This window comes from Oratosquilla oratoria, chromosome 33, assembly GCF_046742065.1.
Source record: "Oratosquilla oratoria isolate Oo_2021 chromosome 33, ASM4674206v1, whole genome shotgun sequence".
Classification (NCBI taxonomy): Eukaryota; Metazoa; Arthropoda; class Malacostraca; order Stomatopoda; family Squillidae; genus Oratosquilla; species Oratosquilla oratoria.
In genome coordinates, this window is record NC_134809.1 from 29,978,166 (window position 1) to 29,997,057 (window position 18,892).

At 37.6% G+C, this 18,892-nt stretch overlaps 1 protein-coding gene across 4 annotated transcripts in view; it reads right to left on the reverse strand.

Moving 5' to 3' along the window:
- LOC143017824 (motile sperm domain-containing protein 2-like) overlaps positions 1–18,892 on the reverse strand; it is an 89,190-nt gene that overhangs the window by 33,030 nt on the left and 37,268 nt on the right. For 3 of the 4 annotated variants that reach the window (XM_076172747.1, XM_076172746.1, XM_076172745.1), the window contains exons 2-3: positions 7,692–7,944; positions 3,936–4,113 (exon numbers count right to left, since the gene is read on the reverse strand). In XM_076172747.1, the coding sequence (XP_076028862.1) occupies positions 3,936–4,113; positions 7,692–7,926 (413 nt within the window). In that variant the 5' untranslated portion in view covers positions 7,927–7,944. Of the gene's footprint in view, positions 1–3,935; positions 4,114–7,691; positions 7,945–11,261; positions 11,281–18,892 lie in introns of those variants that run through there. The other variant, XM_076172748.1, reaches the window with a different exon arrangement.

Genomic DNA, 18,892 nt, shown 5'->3' on the forward strand with positions numbered 1-18,892 from the left:
TGGCAAAGTTGAAACAACATCAAGACCAAATTGACAGTGTTTTTGAACATGAGGGTGTTGTTCACCATGAGTATTTTCTCCAGGCCAAACAATAATGAGGGAATACAACATCAAAGTTCTTCACCAGCTGAGTGATGCAACAAGAGGAAAATAGCTACAGCTGTGAACAATAGATGACTGGTAGCTTCAGCATATTAATGCACCTGCTTATTCTTCAAGTCCTGTGCAATTTTTTTTTTTTTTTTGGTACAAAATACCACAGCTCCCAGGTCTTTCAACCCTTCAGCTTAGATTTGGCTCCCTGCACCTTTTGCCTTTCCCCAAACCTAAAACTGCACTTAAAAGGGAGGTTTCAGACTGTGGATGGGACTAAGAAGAATCCAAAATGGCAGCTGGTGAAGATCCCAAAAGAGGACTTTGCAAACTATTTTGAAAAGTAGAAATATGCAAGGTCCCAAGTGAACAATTTACAAGGAGAAAAAGGTGCCATTGTCTTAAGAAAACTGTTTAGAATAGTAATTCCCTGGATACTTTCCTTACAGACCATCAGATTTATATTCATAATGACAAGAAGTGTAAAATACGAGTACATACCAGTAACACTTATCAAATCAATACTAAAAATAAATATGATACTGGAAAGGAGAACTCTAAACACAGACACAATCCTATTTCTTGAAGAAGTAAAGAAAAAAGTAAACATCAAGGACAGATCTACAGAAAAAAAAAAATTACCTACAATGAGGAATCCAGAACCAGAGGGGCATCACACACAAATTTCATATTTTTCATTATGGTGTGAAAAGTAAGTATAACCTTTAGTGGCCCAATGAAAATAAATTTTAAAGGAAAAGTGACTGGGTAAACTGAGGGTCAACAGTTGTGATTTTCTGTCAAGAGAACCTGCTATTTCATCTATTAAGAAATCAGACAGGCTGGACTAGACAATAACAATCATCCTTGCTGTCGGTCTCAGCTAAAGCACAAGTCTTGATGAACTGATATTCCTACATTAATACTTTCACTGTGCAGGAGATTTCCCTTGGGGAGTAAGTAAAGGAGGCAGAGTAAAACCAAACATCCACATCTTAAACAAAGCTCATTCAACCAACCTTCCCATCTCACCTAACTTTATTTACCTAATTGTAGTTTGGGACAATGGGTTCTGTCTCCTATCTGTCTACATACCAAAGGTTTTTTTCCCCCTTACAAGGGAGGTAGCCAAGTCAAAAGGCACATAACTGCTCACACCCACTTCACTCCCATCCACCACCCTTTCCTCCCTCTCATCTTAGTTCCTTATGGATAAAGGGCCATCTCTGTATCCTACCCACTGCCCTGGGTCAGAAGTAATGTAGCAAGACACAGTACATACACAACAAGGCTGCTCCATTTAATTGGCGCCTCCCCCCTCATGCAGAAAAAGAGAAGGGGGGGGGGTCACTTTGGGCTGCATCAAAATATCATTCACATATAACCACTCACCCCACCCTCTGACCCCACCCACTCCCTTCCTTGCATCACAGTATCATCTATACACAGCCATTCTCCAGTTGCCCCTATCTCCTGCCTTCTCCCTTATTTGCTCAACAGACATTCTCCTTCTTCCTCAATCCTCCTTTCACCCCAGCCATCCATCTCATCCTTAGTCATCCCCTGAAGTTCACTTCCTCCACCTCTTCCTTCCACACCTCTTTTACTAATCTTTCGTTGCTCATTCTTTCCATATGTCTAAACTACCACAATACTCTTTCATCAGCCCTCTCTGCCATCTCCTTTTTCACCAACACTCTCTTCTCCACCTCTCTTATAACACCTACCATACTTCTCAGACATTTCATCTCACACACATCTAAACTTTTCCTCTCTGGCTCTCTAAAATTCCAAGCCTCTGTCCTATACAATGCCATTAGCACAATCACCCCTTCATATAATCTCCTCTTTGCATCCATTCCCAAATGCCTAGTTCTTAAGATACCTTTTAATCCACCAAGGTATTTACTTGCTTCTCTCAGTCTACAATTTACCTCCAACTTCACTCCTCCCTTTCCTACTACATGTGACCCCAAATACCTAAAGCTATCCACTTCCTCCAGCCTCTCTCCATTAGGACTTACTTCCAACTCACTGCCATCCTCTCCCCTTGTACATCTCATCACCTTTTTCCTTATCCACATTTACCTTCAACTTTCTACCACATACCTTCCCAAACTGTCACTAACTGCCTTAATCCCCCTGGTCTGACCCTGCCACAAGCAGTGTCATCAGCAAACAGCAACTGGCTCACCTCCCACTCTTCTCCATTTTCCTCAACCATCTCCAGTCTCCTGCTCATTACCTTTGCATTTACCAACTGCACCACCCCATCCATGTATACATTGAACAGCCATGGTGACATGACACATCCCTGATGCAACCCCACTTTTACTTCAAACCACTCACTTTCCATTTCTAATTCTAACAAAGACTTTACTACTCTCATAACAGCTTTCCCTGAATCCCATATATATTTGCAAACCTCCCACAGAGCCTTTCCGTCTACCCTGTCATAAGCCTTTTCCAAATCCATAAAGGCCCAAAACATATCCTTACCTTTTCCTAAAAATTTCTTACATATCTGCCTTACCACAAAAATCTGATCCATGTAACTCCTACCTTTCTACACCCACACTTCCTCACCAATTACTCCCTCTGTTCCTCTCCTAATCCTTTCAATTAACACCCTCCCATAAGTTTTCCCAACTACATTCAACAAACTGATCCCTCTGAAATTAATACACTCACATTTGTGCCCTTTTTCCTTGTAAAGCGGAACTATATTGGCACGCCTCCAGTCTCTGGCACTCTATTCTCCTTTTGACACGCATTAAACAACCTTACTAGCCAGTCAACTATTACTGTACCTCCCTTATTCAGACACTGCATGACACCCATCTAACCCAGGTGCCTTTCCTGCTCTCATCTTTTTCAAAACTATTTGCACCTCATCTTTTCTCTTTCTCCTCCATTTTCCTCTCCCATCACCATTGTCTTCTTAGTGCCTCCCACTACTACCACCAATCCCTCCCTATCCTCATCCACATTCAATAGCTCTCTAAAATATTCTGCCCATCTTCCCCTCACCCTCCTGTTCCATTCATCTTTTTTATACTCCTCCCCCATTTTATATCTGCTCTCCTTTTTGCTTCCTTTATTTTATGTTTTGCTTGTCTTTTCTTTTTTGTACTTCTCATGTTTCATTCGTCCTACTTTACAACCAGTCCTTGAATGCTCACTTCTCTTCAACAACCTTCTTCATTTTATCATCCCTACTTCACCTCGCCTCATCATCATCTCCTACTTTCCATTTTATCATACCTAGCCTCAAATTCATGCACAGTTCCAACATAATCTATATCCTTGATATACAATTATAATATTTAGATTTTAATTCATGTATCATTCAAGTTTGGGCTATATCACCTAAACTATTTCAAGTATTTATGCATCTTATATGGAAAACTGTATTTCTTCACATCCTTTAGATATGCAATCTTCCTTCATTTGTTCTCATGATCTCTTAAAGCCCTTCTATCCTTAATTGAAGAGATCTCTTCTGTCAATGTAATCTCCCCTTTGGTGTAATCATATCACCTCTTTCTCTTTGATCTTTCAAAGTTGGCAGACCCAGTGCTTTTAGTCTTACCTCATATGGTATTTCTGCTAGATCAATCAATATAGCTCCATATTTCTTTTGCAGGAAACTAGTGAAGAAATTTTGTGCTGGTGTTTGGGAAAAGTGAATGTTAGACAGTGTGTAAGATGTTTAGTGCATTCTATGTGGTGGTTTTTCATATACCTTTGGTAAAATAATTTCATTACTCAAAAATCTGGTTCTGTGGAATACAACCCTCTGGTCCTGGATACATCATGTTTCACCAACAACGGGCAATTACCTCTCCAGTCTTTCCAACCAATAAATGAGAAACTTCTTAAGCATGTCCATATCAAGCACACCTTTCTGATGCTGGCTGACAGTAAATATGAGCATCTTGCAGTTGTCCTTATCTTTGCCATGCACAAAAAGAGCACCCTTCTCAAAGAATGATGGCTCAATGCTGTTTACATCAATTGCTTTAAAAGATGAGAGATAAATAGATAAAAAAATATTTTTTCTTTATCTTCACCCCTTGGCTATAGAAGGGGTCATATACAGCCTAATATAATGGTCTAACAATAACTAGAAAGGTACCAATGACAGATACCTCCTTGTGGTGGTCCTGCAAGATAGACAGTGGAGCTACCCATTTTCAAAACCCACCAACCCCCTCACCTCCATCTGGAGGTGGAGCCCTGAGTAGCTGACACTTGGTCCCTGGACTGGGTTCAAGATCTTTACCAACTTTAATTCCTTTTCATATACTGACAGCTGACAACAGGTGACTGCTCACCTCCTCACAATACTTTTAGCTGGCAAGATAGAAACAGTCATACACTAATACAGCACACACACTAGTCCAAAGTTTCTTCCTAAAGAGATCTGTGGAAAGGACCAAGGACCAATGCCAGCCACTGTGGCTTGTAGGTTTCCAGACATTGAAAACTGAGCCAACAGTTATTATCATTATAACAACCAGAATAGGAGAATAAGTGGTACCCAATACAAAAGGGGTTCATTGAGATGGGTTTTTGCTCTTGCAGTTATCCCTTAACATCAATGGGGGCTAGGTAACAGAACTCCCATGTGTGTTGAAAAACTGAGGATACAAACTGGCTCCCTCCCTTATAAACAATCCAGGAGCACTTCACTTCCTTATAGAGACAACCCTCAAAAAAATGTTCTGATAGGGGGATAGGTGACCAATAATATTGATTATCTGACTTAAATAATTAAAGAGCTTATCATATACATATGCAGAGCAATACCCAGAGAAAAATACAGGAAGGGGGGCCTTCAGTCTAAGTATTCCAAAATTCAACAGTTAATTTGTTTAATCATTAGAGAAAACATTCTTAAACAATAGAGCTTTTCTACAAGCTTAGCTTTAGGTTACAATAGCTCAGGTATCACTCTCAGTATGATTCCCGTATAAAAAAAATTACATAAGAGAGCAGAGATGTGACTGAATCATTAGCTTTCTTTAACCTACGCATAATTGCTCAAATCTTATTCAATATCTAAACTAGTAAACAGCATTTCAATAAGTAAACTTATACTAAATCAGCACCATTTGAGATATGCTGAGAAACTTCTGACAGGAACCTTTTGGGAGATATATTTCTCATTATTCTGATTAGGATTGGTGTACCCAATTTATACTTATCTTTCAATTTCATTTCAACTTTTGCCAAAGCATTTGTAAAGAAATTCCAAAAGTCAAAACTGCACTATGATGAGAATGAATACGTAAAAAATTCTTGAAGCAAATTAAATTGTACTGTACACCATAGTGATTCATCAATCTATTGCCCTTGGTCTTCCTTGCAAGACACACTACAGTGAAACATCTATTATACATACATATATCAAGGCCCTTTCCCCCTTACAAGAGAGGTAGACAAAGTTAAAAGGCATAATTTCATTCCCACCCATTCCACCCCCATTTACCACCACTCCCTCCCTCCCTCTCATCTTGGCTCCTCCTGGATGATGAGTCATCCCTGCATATTGCTCATTGCTCAGGGTAAGAAGCAATGCAGCAAGACACAGCACATTTACAGCAAGGCCACATAATTTAATTGGCAACCCCCACCTCTGTCCCCTCATGTAGTAATGCTGAAGACAGGGAGAAATCCTTTCAAGCTGTGTCAATGTCATTCACACATAACCACTCCCTAACCCTCCATCCCCCACCCACTCCCTTCCATGCATCACAGTATCATCCATATACAGCCATTCTCCACTCACCCCTGTCTTATGCCTTCTCCCTTCATTCCTAAACAGATATCCCTCTCTTGCTCAATGTCCCTTTTACCCCCATCCATCCATCCATCTCATTCTTGGTCTTCCCCTTATGTTCACTCCATCCACCTCTGCCTTCCACACTTCTTTTACTAATCTTTTTTCACTCATTCTTTCAATGCGTCCAAACCATCCCAATACTTCTTCATCGACCTTTTCTCCCATCTCCTTTTCCACCCCTGCTCTCCTCATCTCCTTGTTTCTCACACTATCCAACCTTGTAACCTCTACCATACTTCTCAGACATTTCATCTAAAACACATTTAACCACTTCAGTATGATGACACCTACGTAGGCATCATGAGGCATGAGTGGGTACATGAGGATGCCGGCATTGGCATCTTGATTATATATATATTTTTGTAGTTGTACATAAGTTAACTGGATTCTGTGAACTGGTTTGACCATGTTTTCTGTGTTTATTATTATTCAGAGTAAAAGAGAATGAGTAATACACCAGTAACTTTGTATTTTATAATGCAAGTAGTATGATGCAAATTACATATGGCAGAAGATGCTGCATGCAAGAATTTGAGTCATACTGAAGTGGTTATACTCTCTTATGTTTTATTTCTCTATGCCATACAGTGCTGTTGGCACAATCACACCTTCATACAACCTCCTCTTAGCATCTATTCCCAAATGTCTATATCTCATTGCACATTTTAATCCCCCAAAGCATTATTTGCTTCTCTCAATCTACAATCTACGTCTACCTCCACTCCTCTCTTTCCTGCCATATGCAACCCCATGTATCTAAAGCTATCCAATTCCTTCAGGCTCTCTCCTTTATTACTTCCAAATTGCTGCCATCCTCTCCTTTTGTACATCTCATCACCTTACTTTTGCCCACATTTACTTTCAACTTTCTCCTCTCGCGCACCTTCCCAAACTCTGTCACTAACTTCCTTAATGCCCCCTCTAATCCTGCCACTGGTGCAGTGTCATAAACAAACAACTGGATTAACTCCCAGTTTTACCCTCTTTTTAACCATCCCAATCTAATTTCATTAGCCCTACCTGCCATCTCCTTTACCACCCTTGCTCTCCTCCTCACCACCTCATTTCTTACTCTATCCAGCCTTGTAACTTTTGACTTGGCTACCTTCCTTCTAAAGGGGAAAAAGCCCTTGGTATACAGAGAGGACTATTTCTATGTCACTAGCTTATGGTAGTAGTAGGAGGGCTTCAGTCACCAGTCATCAGGTCTCTCTATGTGAAAAGGTCCAAAAACTGAGTGTTAGTCCCGTGAGGCTGCATGAGGGGACGGGGGGTGGGGTTACCGATTTAATGAAGCAGCCTTGCTGTGGATGTACTGTGTCTTGCAACACTACTTCTGACCCAGGGCAGTGGACAAGATGCATGGATGACCCGTCATCCAGGAGGTGCCAAGATAAGAGGGAGGGAAAAGGGTGGAGTGTGATAGGAATGGAATGGGTGGGAGTGGTTTTTGTGCCTTTGTTTTTTGGCTACCTCCCTTATAAGGGGGTAAAATGCCTTTGGTATATGTATGTATGTAAGCTGACAAAATTCTGAAGATGGGCAACAGTAGGCTGACTCTCTGATGTTCATCTTATAGGACCACCACTGGCAGGTATTGTCATTGGTTCTTAGAACATTTATTAAATCATATAATATGTATATTTCAAAATTATTAAGTACTGCACAAACTTGCTCAACCCATTCCCTCAATGAAAAAACTTTCTGAACTTTAGTGAAAACTGACAAAACAAAGTTCCTGAATACATACAAGAGGCTCCCATTTCTTTCCGCCACTTGAGTGTATCCATAACCATATCCAGGGCAAACTTTTGGTCGTTGTCATGATGCATTAGGAATCTGCGAACATATTTGTCATCGGTACTGATGCGCTGTACATCTGTTGCGTCAAACTTGTCCTGTTCCTCACACTCAATTTTCTGGAGAGCTGCACTCCGTAGTTGGTCAATTTCTGCTTTGGAAGGTTCAGGAGGAGGAGTGGACATATTTGTCTGTTTGGATACCTAAAATGAAGAAAAAATAATTAGGGGTTATCTTAAAAATAAAAAAAATTACACATTGCACACAAAACCAATCCATAGCCCCCAGGCCACTCTTGCAGGAGACCCACAACCTCAAGTGAATAGCAACAGCCTTTGGCTTGGCCTATAATGTCACTCAAGGAGGCTATGTTGTGCTGCTGTCTGGATAATGTGAGATTGGGGCAGTGTAGGTTGAGGTGTTCATTATATTGTGTGTGGTGACTGCATCTTTAGTAATTTGAATCTATGACCAGACTGATTTTGATACTCTTATGACTTGTATCAATATGTCAGTGAAAATCAATGAGAAAATAAACTTACTAAAATCTATTGTAAGCACACACTTTGGTCAATAGAAAAACACTGATAACCATCTTCTAGCAGTCCATACAAACCCCCTCAACTATGCTTTTACAGCATGGTTCCCAGCATTCAGCAAAACAAACATAAACAACTGAGAGTAACAACAGAATACATCTGCACACAGAAACCAAAATACTTCCCATAGAACACTACATGAAAATCACAGTAATACAGTTCTACAACCACCACACATAGGACACTAAGCACTTCATACTACAGTACCCCACACTAACAACCCCTAGACAACAAAATATATCTCATGAGTGACTTATAGACTTGACTGAAGGCTGTTGCCAGTTATCTGGGGGCTGTGGATCTCCTGCAAGAGAGAAGATAATGGATGATTGACACCAATATCTTTTTTGTTCTCTGCTTGGTTAAAGCTTCCATAGATAATTTTATTGTAGTTAGTACAAGGAGTTAAGATGTGAGGGAAACAATGGGTGATGGATGGGAATAGAATGGGTGTGAGTGAGTACATGCCTTGGCTGGCTACCTCCCTTATAAGGGGGATAAAGACACCATCCAGGGCAGTACCAGCACAAAACAGGCCTGGCCACAGAATCAAATTGTCCTAGATGCAACCATCATACAAAAGATACTGGGTACTTCATCCTACACTGCCCCACATTATCTCTAGACAACATAATATTTCTTCCCTGAGTGAACAATGAGCCTACTAGTAGCCTGTGCTTGTTACCTGGAGCCATGGATCTTTTATAAGTGAGACCTGGGCAACAGATTGATTTTCATCTCTAATGTAATTGTAGAAGTCTGTCATTTTCTTTACTTACCATTCGTTTTTATTCCTATATATATTTTTTTTATTGTCTCTTTCAAACTTATCTGTGTCATTACATAAAAGAGGCAGCTGCCACCAAGTATGCAGGAAAAGCACCATTTAGGATAAAGTCTTTATTTGTACAATGTTTTTGTCATTAGAACTTTATCAAGCACATAGTACTTAATAAAGCTCTAACTACTGAAACATTGCATCAATAAAGACTTCATCCTCACAAGGGATTCAGAATGCTTGAATTTCCTATACTTTTTTCTCTACTTATCAAGCCTTAAATGGAAAGTGACTACAAATACTTTTAGTGAGCATGTTGTGAAAAATTTCCCACACTACTTTCACTGTTATTTCCCCTAATCTTGAACTCCCATTCTGAGCTGAGAGCTACTACTGTAAGATAGTAAAATTAGCTTTTTATCAAGGAGTGCTCTAGGATCTTCTACAGATTTGTAGGATTCCTACAAGGATTATTGACTTGATGTCTGACTTATAATCTGGGACAGAGAGTGCTGTAAAGTATGGAGGAGGCATGTCCATTTTTTTTTCTGTTAATTCAGGAGTGAGGCAAGGGTGTGTCCTCACCCCAACACTTTTCAACACCTGCATGGACTAAGTATTGGACAGAGTTGTCAATCTTTATCAATGCTGAGCATCTATTAGCAACACCAAGGTTACTAACCTTGTATTTACCAATGATACTGTCCTTTTTTGAAGAGTTGTTGGAGGTCTAAGCAATTGTATATTCTGAAACTATTTTGTGGTTCAAATGTAATTAGATTATGATCAGATGCAATGATTTTACCAACTTTTAGATTAATTATATTTTCAGAGTTAGTGACCAGTAGGTTGATTATATTTACTTCCCTTAATCTTTTTCTATATGCTACATTAAATAATTATCACACTGCAGCACCTCAAATTTGGACTTTATTTTGACAATTTCTTCAATAAAGTGGCAGAAGGTTACTCATTTACAAAATGAGTATGTGCCCTGCCAACTATTGTTCCTCATTTGGTCTTCAGAGTCAAGGCTTTTATTAAGGGGTGTACTGACAAAAAATTTAAGCCTTGTTCACTAAATGTGTTTTGTACTAGGTTCACAGTACCTCATTGTGTAAAAAAGGTAAAAATAAAAGTAAGTACAAGTTTAGAAATTCGATAACAAAAGTGGATAGTGAAAAGGATTTCGGCATAATTATCAGTAACAATCTCAAATCATCTAAGCAGTATAATTCACCCCTAAGAAAACAAACAAGATTCTAGGACTGATTGCATGATCTTTTGACTTCAAAAGTCCTTCTCTCATTAACATAACTAGGTTGGATGCGAAAAAAATATAATAATGATAAAAAATATATATGTAATAATAAAAAATAATAATAAATGAAATAAATAAATGCATAGGTATAGTTAAATAATAAACAAACAGGTAAATAGTAAATAATAATAAATTGACAGATAAATAATAATAAATAAAAATCAAGCAAATAATAAACAGACAAATAATAACAAACAAATAAACAAATAATATAAAATAAATGACAGTCATTACAGCATCTTGCTAAGATGTTTATCTAAATGAATCTTAAAGCTTTGAACTGATGATTATCTAAACAAACCTTAAAGCTTATATTTTTGTTGTTGGTAGTGGTGATGCTATGTTGGTAGCCAATGTGACATTGGTGATAACAGAAGGCAATTTGAGGCAACCTACCAGTGTTCATCACTTTTTTTCTTCAGTTTTTAGTTGAATCATAAAATGTTTGTATTCATGTACATGCAGTTATTCTTCACTTAAACAATGTTTTGGGAGCTCAGTGTTGTTCTTAAGGGGGGGGGACTAATTTTCTATAGATTTTCCTTATCCACAGGTATGTCTATTACTTAACTCCCATGGATATCAAGGATCGACTGTATTCTGGGAATGGAGAGGGGAGGGTAGAGGTAGTTTCCGAAGTAAAAGAAGCAAGTTAATGTCTTCGGAGGGTGGGGGGGATTATGATGAGAAATAAATATCTGAGGATGAACACAAAGAAAATTATATGGAGGCGTGATTATACCTATAACACTAGAAGGCAGAAACTTGAAATTTAAGAAAGGGGATGAGAAATTAACATGGTCCACAGGGATTTCTTTTTACCTGCTCTGTAAATTCCGAAAATTCTTGAGTGGATGAAAAGAGAGAGTAGTCATGTAATGAAGCAATGGTGGTAAACCATTAGGCCCTGCTGTGGAGGCGATAGGTCTTGCTGGTTTGCTTCTGACCTGAGCAGTGGGTGGGAGACAGGAATGATCCTTTATCCACAAAATAAGTTAAGATTGAAGAGACAATTTATGGGTGTGGGATGGGTGAAAGGTGGTTGTATGCTCTGACTAGGCCATCCTCCTTATAAAAAGGCAAGGGCCATTTGATATATGTATGTATGTAATATTTCAGTGACTTCAGTGACATCCCTACTGACCAGTCATATGGCATTTTCTAATTGAAGATTAATCTCCTATCAAAAAAGAATTTTCATAACTTCTATACTTCTTTTCTATTGTCCTCTTGAATCTTTCCTTTACCACCTCCATAACTCATAGGAACATAGGAATGAAGGAGACTGCAAGAGAACATAAGGTCTACACTAGGCAGTTCCATGTTAATTACCACCTGTCATCCCCATCCATAAAGTTGTTTAATCATTTCTTAAAACAACTGATAGTTTCAGCTCTCACTACATAGTTACTAAATCGATTCATCTTCTTTGGTGTGATACTTTCCCCAAGGAAAAAGGCACTGTTTATCACTAACAACATACTAATACTAACTAACCAGAAACAGTGTATGGCAAAGTTGGACAGTGTGTAATAATAAGAGGCAAATGACTGTAACAAGAATGAATGAACCACATGATATTCTTAACCCCTTTGATACGATGACGCCTATGCAGGTGTCATGAGGAGCAAGTGGGTACGCGAGGATGCCGATGTCGGCGTCTTGATTATATATATTGTAGTTGTACCTGCGTGACCCCTATACTCTGTAAACTGGCTCATCATATTTTCTATGGTTATCAAAATTCACGGGTGAAAGAGAACGAGCAATAAAGCGGTAACTTTATTTTTTATAATGCAAGTATTATGACGCAACATCGCACGTCTGGCAGCTAATGCTGCCTGCGAGATTTAGGCCCGTATTGAAGGGGTTAAATTTTTATATCAATCCAATAATAAAACAATAACAATAATGATAATATCCTTCCTTTCACTGCACATTACAAGCACATTCCATTACATCTACCTTATCTATACATGTAATCAGAAATCTCTTATCTCATGATTAAGTTCTGCGTGAACTTTGTTATCTAGTGTTAGCATGTACCCTGTGAAAGAATAAAAATTCTGATCCATGAAAGATTATTGCCACATAAAAGAACTTCTGACAAAGTTTTACATCTCAAACATCAACATCTGTTCTGTATTTATTTACTTAATTGTAATATACAGGAAAGGAGCTACACTATGAGGTCCTATCTTTTTCCCCAACTATCATACCTAATTTTGAATTGACTTAAAGTTTTAGTCTGGGGTCACCTAAAACTTATTTCACTTCTTTTCATTTTATAGTAAAAACAGGTAAATAAATGAATCCGATTAAACTGATCTTACTGAAACTTCTTTCTGAACACACATGCACACAAATATATATATATATATATATATATCAGATAATTTTTATGACCATCGCGCAAGAATTCGAACCTGCGCTGTACTTGCGCGATGGTCATAAAAAATTATCTGATTAATGTCGCTGTCCACTAGCGAATTCCTCGTATATATATATATATATATATATATATATATATATGTATATACACACACAAAACATTTACACTATTAATCTTTTTGTTTGTCTTTGCTGGTGAATACCATAACCAAAACAGCATTACAACATCAAAACACTTTTCCAAAACAAGCTTCAAACCCACAATTCCAGGAGACAGGAAAACACGAAAAGCAATACAGAAAATCAATCCAGACACAGAAGCACCCTTCTTCAAAAGGTGTAGAAGGCAAGAAACCGAAAAACTCCCATGCTGAAGGCCCAAACAAAATCTTGAATATCTACTAAGAACACCTTGGCCCAAGAGCTATAAAAGCATTATCTGATATCTTCAACTACTCCTGGTTGCACAATAAAATCCTAGCTATCAGGAAAAGAGTTCACATTATTCCTATATAAAAATCAAACCCCCTGAAAACCTTGCATCACACACACCAATTGCAATACAATCCACCATATCCAACCTGACGGAAAGGTTGGTAACAGTAAGTATTACAACAAAATCACCACCTCCCCTAACACAGTATCAAAGAGGGCCACTCCACCAATATACCGCTCACAAAAACTCCCAACAAGTGCTGGAAGGATTTGACAGATTGAAAAAAGTACAACAGCAAGCCACAAAACTGATTCCAAACATCAAAAATAAATTATACAAAAATTGACTAAAACATAGGAGTCTATTTTCCCTAAAAAAGCGTAGACTCAGAGGTGACTTGATACAGGTCTTTAAGATTCTAAAGGGAATTGACAACATCAAAAGTGACAAAATTTTCACACTGAATGAGAATCTGACAAGAAATAATGGTCTCAAACTGTTAGGAAATAAATTGAATTTGGAAGTGGGTAGAAACAACTTTGCCAACCTTGTAGTTAATGAATGGAATAAACTTCCTGCAGAGGCAGTGCAATGTAGTTCAGTTCCAAGCTTTAAGATTTGTTTAGATAAACACCTAAGCAAGATGCTGTAATGCCTGCCATTTATTTTATATTATTTGTTTATTTGTTTGTTATTGTTTATCTATTATTTATCATTTATTGATTTATTATTATTCACTATTTACCTGTTTGTTTATCATTTAACTTTACCTATTTAGTTTATCTATTATTATTCATATTATTTTATTTATTTATTTATTCATCTATCATTATAATTTTTTCACATCCGACTTAGTTATGGACCAAAAGGTCTCCTATCTTTATGCTCCTCCTTTGAAATCCCACCAGAAAGAATGGCTTTTGATATGAACAAGTCATTTGACAAAATCCTCAGACACATACAATAAAAAAAGATCAAAGAAATAGACATTTATAACAATGACAAGAAATAGTTAATTAATTTCTTGGCAGGGAGACAATACAGAGTACCCTAAAACAATCAAACTTCTGGGACAAAGATTATACAAGATGTATTCTCACCTATGCTATCTAATCTCTTCATAAGTGATATCCTAAGCCCTGATCCAAAACTTATCACAAATGTATTCTCTTGCACAGATGACCTAATAATTATAGCCCAGCATAGAAACTACAAAACAATAGCCAACAACAACCAAGCCTCCTTGAACAAATTAGTTACTGGAGCAATTGATTAGAAACAAAAGAATGGAAGCCTCACCCCAGAAATCATTATTAACATGATACCCCAGACAACCATGAATCAATGGAATACCCTACAGTTAAACTAAATGACCAAACCTTTCCATTAAAAAAGAACCTTAATTCTAGACCTCATTTGATACTCATGACCTTCATGTCAAAGATTAGACAGTGGAATACGGAATATATATATATATATATATATATATATATATATGTATATATATATATATATATATATATATATACATATATATATATATACTATGATGCATGAGGGGTAGTGGGTGGGGGATGGGGGGGGGGTGAGAGAGTATGTGTGAAAAATATTTTGACACATCCAAAAGCGATTTCTCCTTGTCTTCTCCATTTCTGCATGAGGGGATGGAGAGGGGGGCTGCTGATTTAATGAAGTGCCCTTGCTGTGGATGTGCTGTGTCTTGTGACACTGCTTCTGACCCAGAGCAGTGGGTGAGATGCAGGGATGACCTGTCATCCAGGAGGAGCCAAGATAAGAGGTTGGGATGGAGGGGTGGATGGGAGTGGAGTATGTGGGGATGGAATGGGTGGGAGTGGTTTTTATGCCTTTGTTTTTTGGCTACCTCCCTTGTAAGGGAGAAAAAAGCTTTTGGTTTATTGTATGTAATTGCCTAGTTGTATCTTAGAGGAAATGGGAGCTAAGCTCGTGGTGTCCTGTCTTTGTATCTCTTCATATCCAGTTTGCTCTTCAATTCTTGTATCATTTTTGCACGCACTTTTTTTTTTATCTACTGTTTTCCATAAATCTACCACTCTGTGGGGAAAGCTGTTCTTTTTCAGGTCCCTTCTATAATTGTCCTTTTTAAGCTTCTTTCCACATCCTCTTGCGTTTCTTTTATCCCAATTTAGTAAGTCTCCTCTGCCAAGGGCTTCCATGTCCTTCATAATTCTATAGATGGTCAACAAGTCACCTCTTTCTCTCCTCTATTCCAGAGTCGGCAACTCCAATTTTAACAATATTTCTTCATATGGGAGTTTTGATAATTCTAGGCCCATCCTTGTAGCTGCTCTCTGGATTCTCTCAATTTTCTTTTATTGTTTTTTGTATTGGGTGACTACAGTGTCACTGCATACTCCAATTTAGGCCTTATCATTGTGACTATTATTTTCTTTACCATTTCTACGTCCAAGTAGGAAAAAGCCATTTTTATTGCTATTAGGAAGTTGTAGGTTTCGTCGACAATCTTGTTTATATATTTGTCAGGGGACAATCTTTTGTGATAATCACTCCTAGGTCTTTTTCAGATCCCTCTTTCTTAACTTCTTTTTCATCAATTTTATATCTTCCAGATATCCTTTTTTTTTTTTTCCCTTACTTTTTCCAAATTCCATTATGCTGCATTTTTTAGTGTTGAATTACACTTCCCATTTCTGACTTCATTCCCAAACCCTGTTTAGATCTCTCTGTAATGATTTGGAGTCCATTTCAGTACTCACTTTCTTTAATAGTTTTGGATCATCTGCAAAGAAGCTCATAAAACATTCCACTCCCTTGTCCATGTCATTCACATAAATGGCAAACATTATTGGAGCCAGCACTGATCCTTGTGGGACTCCACTAATTACCTCTTCCCAAGTAGAAGTCTTCTCTCTGAGTACTACCCTCATTTTTTTTATGCAAAAAGTCCTCCATCCACTTCAGTAGTTTACTTTGTATCCCTCCTATAGTTTCCATCTTTCTAAAAATTTCTTGTGAGGGTCTTTATCAAAAGCTTTTTGTAGATTTAGGAAAGCGCAATCAGCCCGTCTGTCTCTTTCCTGTATTATATCTAGTAGCCTTGAGTAAAAGCAGATCAAATTTGTGGTGTCTGAATCCAAATTGTCTTGGATTTAGTATATCATGTATGTATATATTTATATATATATATATATTTATATACACACATACACATACAAGGGAACCTACTAAAATGTATGGAGGACTTCCTGATTGGTACAAAGATGAGAGTAGTACTCAGAGAAAAATATTCAGTTTGGAAGGAGGTGATCAGTGGAGTTCCACAAGGATCTGTATTGGGTCCAATAATGTTTGCTATGTGAATGACACTTTGTAAAAAAAAAAATGTATATATGTATGTCTAATTGTATTTAATATTGTTGAATAAACCTATAAAAAAAAAAAAAAAAAAAAAAAAAAAAAAAAAAAACATGGACGATGATGTGCAATGTTACATGATCTTTGCAGACAACACTAAATTGTTAAGGAAAGTAAAAACCAAAATGGATTGCAAATCACTACAGGAAGACCTGAATAAGGTATGGAGCTGGAGTCAGAAATGGGAAGTGGACTTCAATATTAAGAAGTGTAGTATAATGGAGTTTGGAAAAAGTAAAAATAGAATATCAGGACAATATAAAATTGGAACTAAGAAGGTAAAGAAAGTGGGATCTGGAAAAGATTTGGGAATAATTATCTCAAACAACTTGTCTTATGATAAACAAATAAACAAAATTGTCGGAGAATCCTATAACTTGTTAAGATCAATAAAAGTGGCATTTACATATTTGGACGAAGAAATGATTAAAGAAATATTAGTCACACTGATAAGGCCTAGACTAGAATATGCGGTGACATTCTGGTACCAAAAAGAATATAAAGAAAATAGAAAGAATCCAGAGAGCAGCCACAAAAATGGCTCCTGCACTTTCAAACTTGTCATATGAGGAGAGACTGGCTAAATTGGAAAGAAATTAAAAGAGGAAGAGGAGGCTATTCAAGTAGATAAGAAAAAGCAAAAGGTGCAGATGAAGAGATGATAATGGAAGAGAAGGCAGTGAGAGGAAGGTGGGCAGAGTATTTTAGGGAGTTGCTAAATGTGAAGGAGGATAGGGAGGGAAAGGTAGTTGCAGTGGGAAGTGCTAAGAAAATGAGAGTGATGAGCGAGGAGAATGGAGGAGAAATAGGGAAAGATGAAGTGAAAGCAGCTGTTAAGATGATGGAAGCAGGTAAGGCACCTGGGTTGGATGGATGTCATGCAGAATGTCTGAAGAAAGGAGGTACAGTTATGGTGGGCTGGCTGGTGAGGTTATTTAATGTTTGTTTAAGAGAGGGTAGAGTGCCAGAGGACTGGAGGAGTGCCTGTATAGTTCTGTTTTACAAGGGAAAGGGGGACAAGTGTGAGTGTAGTAGTTTCAGAGGAATCAACTTGTTGAATGAAGTTGGGAAGGCTTTATGGGAGGGTCTTGATTGAGAGGATTAGGAAAGGAACAGAGGGAGTAATTGGTGAGGAACAGTGTGGTTTTAGGACAAGCAGGGGATATGTAGATCAGATTTTTGTGGCAAGACAGATATGTGAAAAAGCTATAGGAAAAGGTAAGGATGTTTTTTAGGTTTTTATGGATTTGGAAAAGGCTTACGACACGTTAGACAGGAAGGCACTATGGGAGGTATTGCAGATATATTTACCTAGTTGTATTTTGCGGGAGAAGAGCTATGCTCGTAGGGACTAGCAGTTGTATCTTTCCGCATCCAGTTCTTTCTTAAAGTCGTGTGTAGTTTTAGCACTTACTGTTTTCTCATTTAATTTATTCCATGTATCTATCACTCTATGTGGAAAGCTATTCTTTTTCAGATCTCTTCTGTAACTGTCCTTCTTAAGTTTCTTCTTGTGTCCCCTTGTATTTCTATTGTCCCATTTAAGTAGATCATCCCTGTCAAGGATTTCCATCCCTTTCATAATTCTATATATGGATATCAAATCGCCTCTTTCTCTTCTTTGCTCCAGAGTTAATAATTTTAGTTTTTCTAATCTTTGTTCATATGTCAGCATACTGAGTGTTGGTGCCATCTTTGTTAGTGCTCTTTGAATTCTTTCTAGTTTCTTTATGTTTTTTTTTTGTACTGGGTGACCATAGTGTTGCTGCATACTCTAATTTTGGTCTTATCAGTGTAACTAGGATTTTCTTCACCATCTCCTTGTCCATGTAGTCAAAGGCCACTTTCATTGATCTTATTAAGTTGTAGGTTTCTCCAACTATTTTATTTACATGTTTGTCTGGTGTCATGTCATTTGAAATGATCACTCCTAGGTCTCTTTCTGAATTTACTTTTGTAACTTCTTTTGTTCCAATTTTGTATTTGCCGGATATTCTATTTTTGCTTTTTCCAAATTCCATTATACTACATTTTTTAATGTTGAAATTCACTTCATTCTTTTTACTCCAGTTCCAGACTTTGTCCAGATCTCCCTGAAAAGATTTAGTCTTCTTCGTTACTCACTTTCTTCAATAGTTTTGCATCATCTGCAAAGAAGTTTATGTAGCATTTAATTCCTTCATCCATGTCATTTATATAAATAGCAAACATT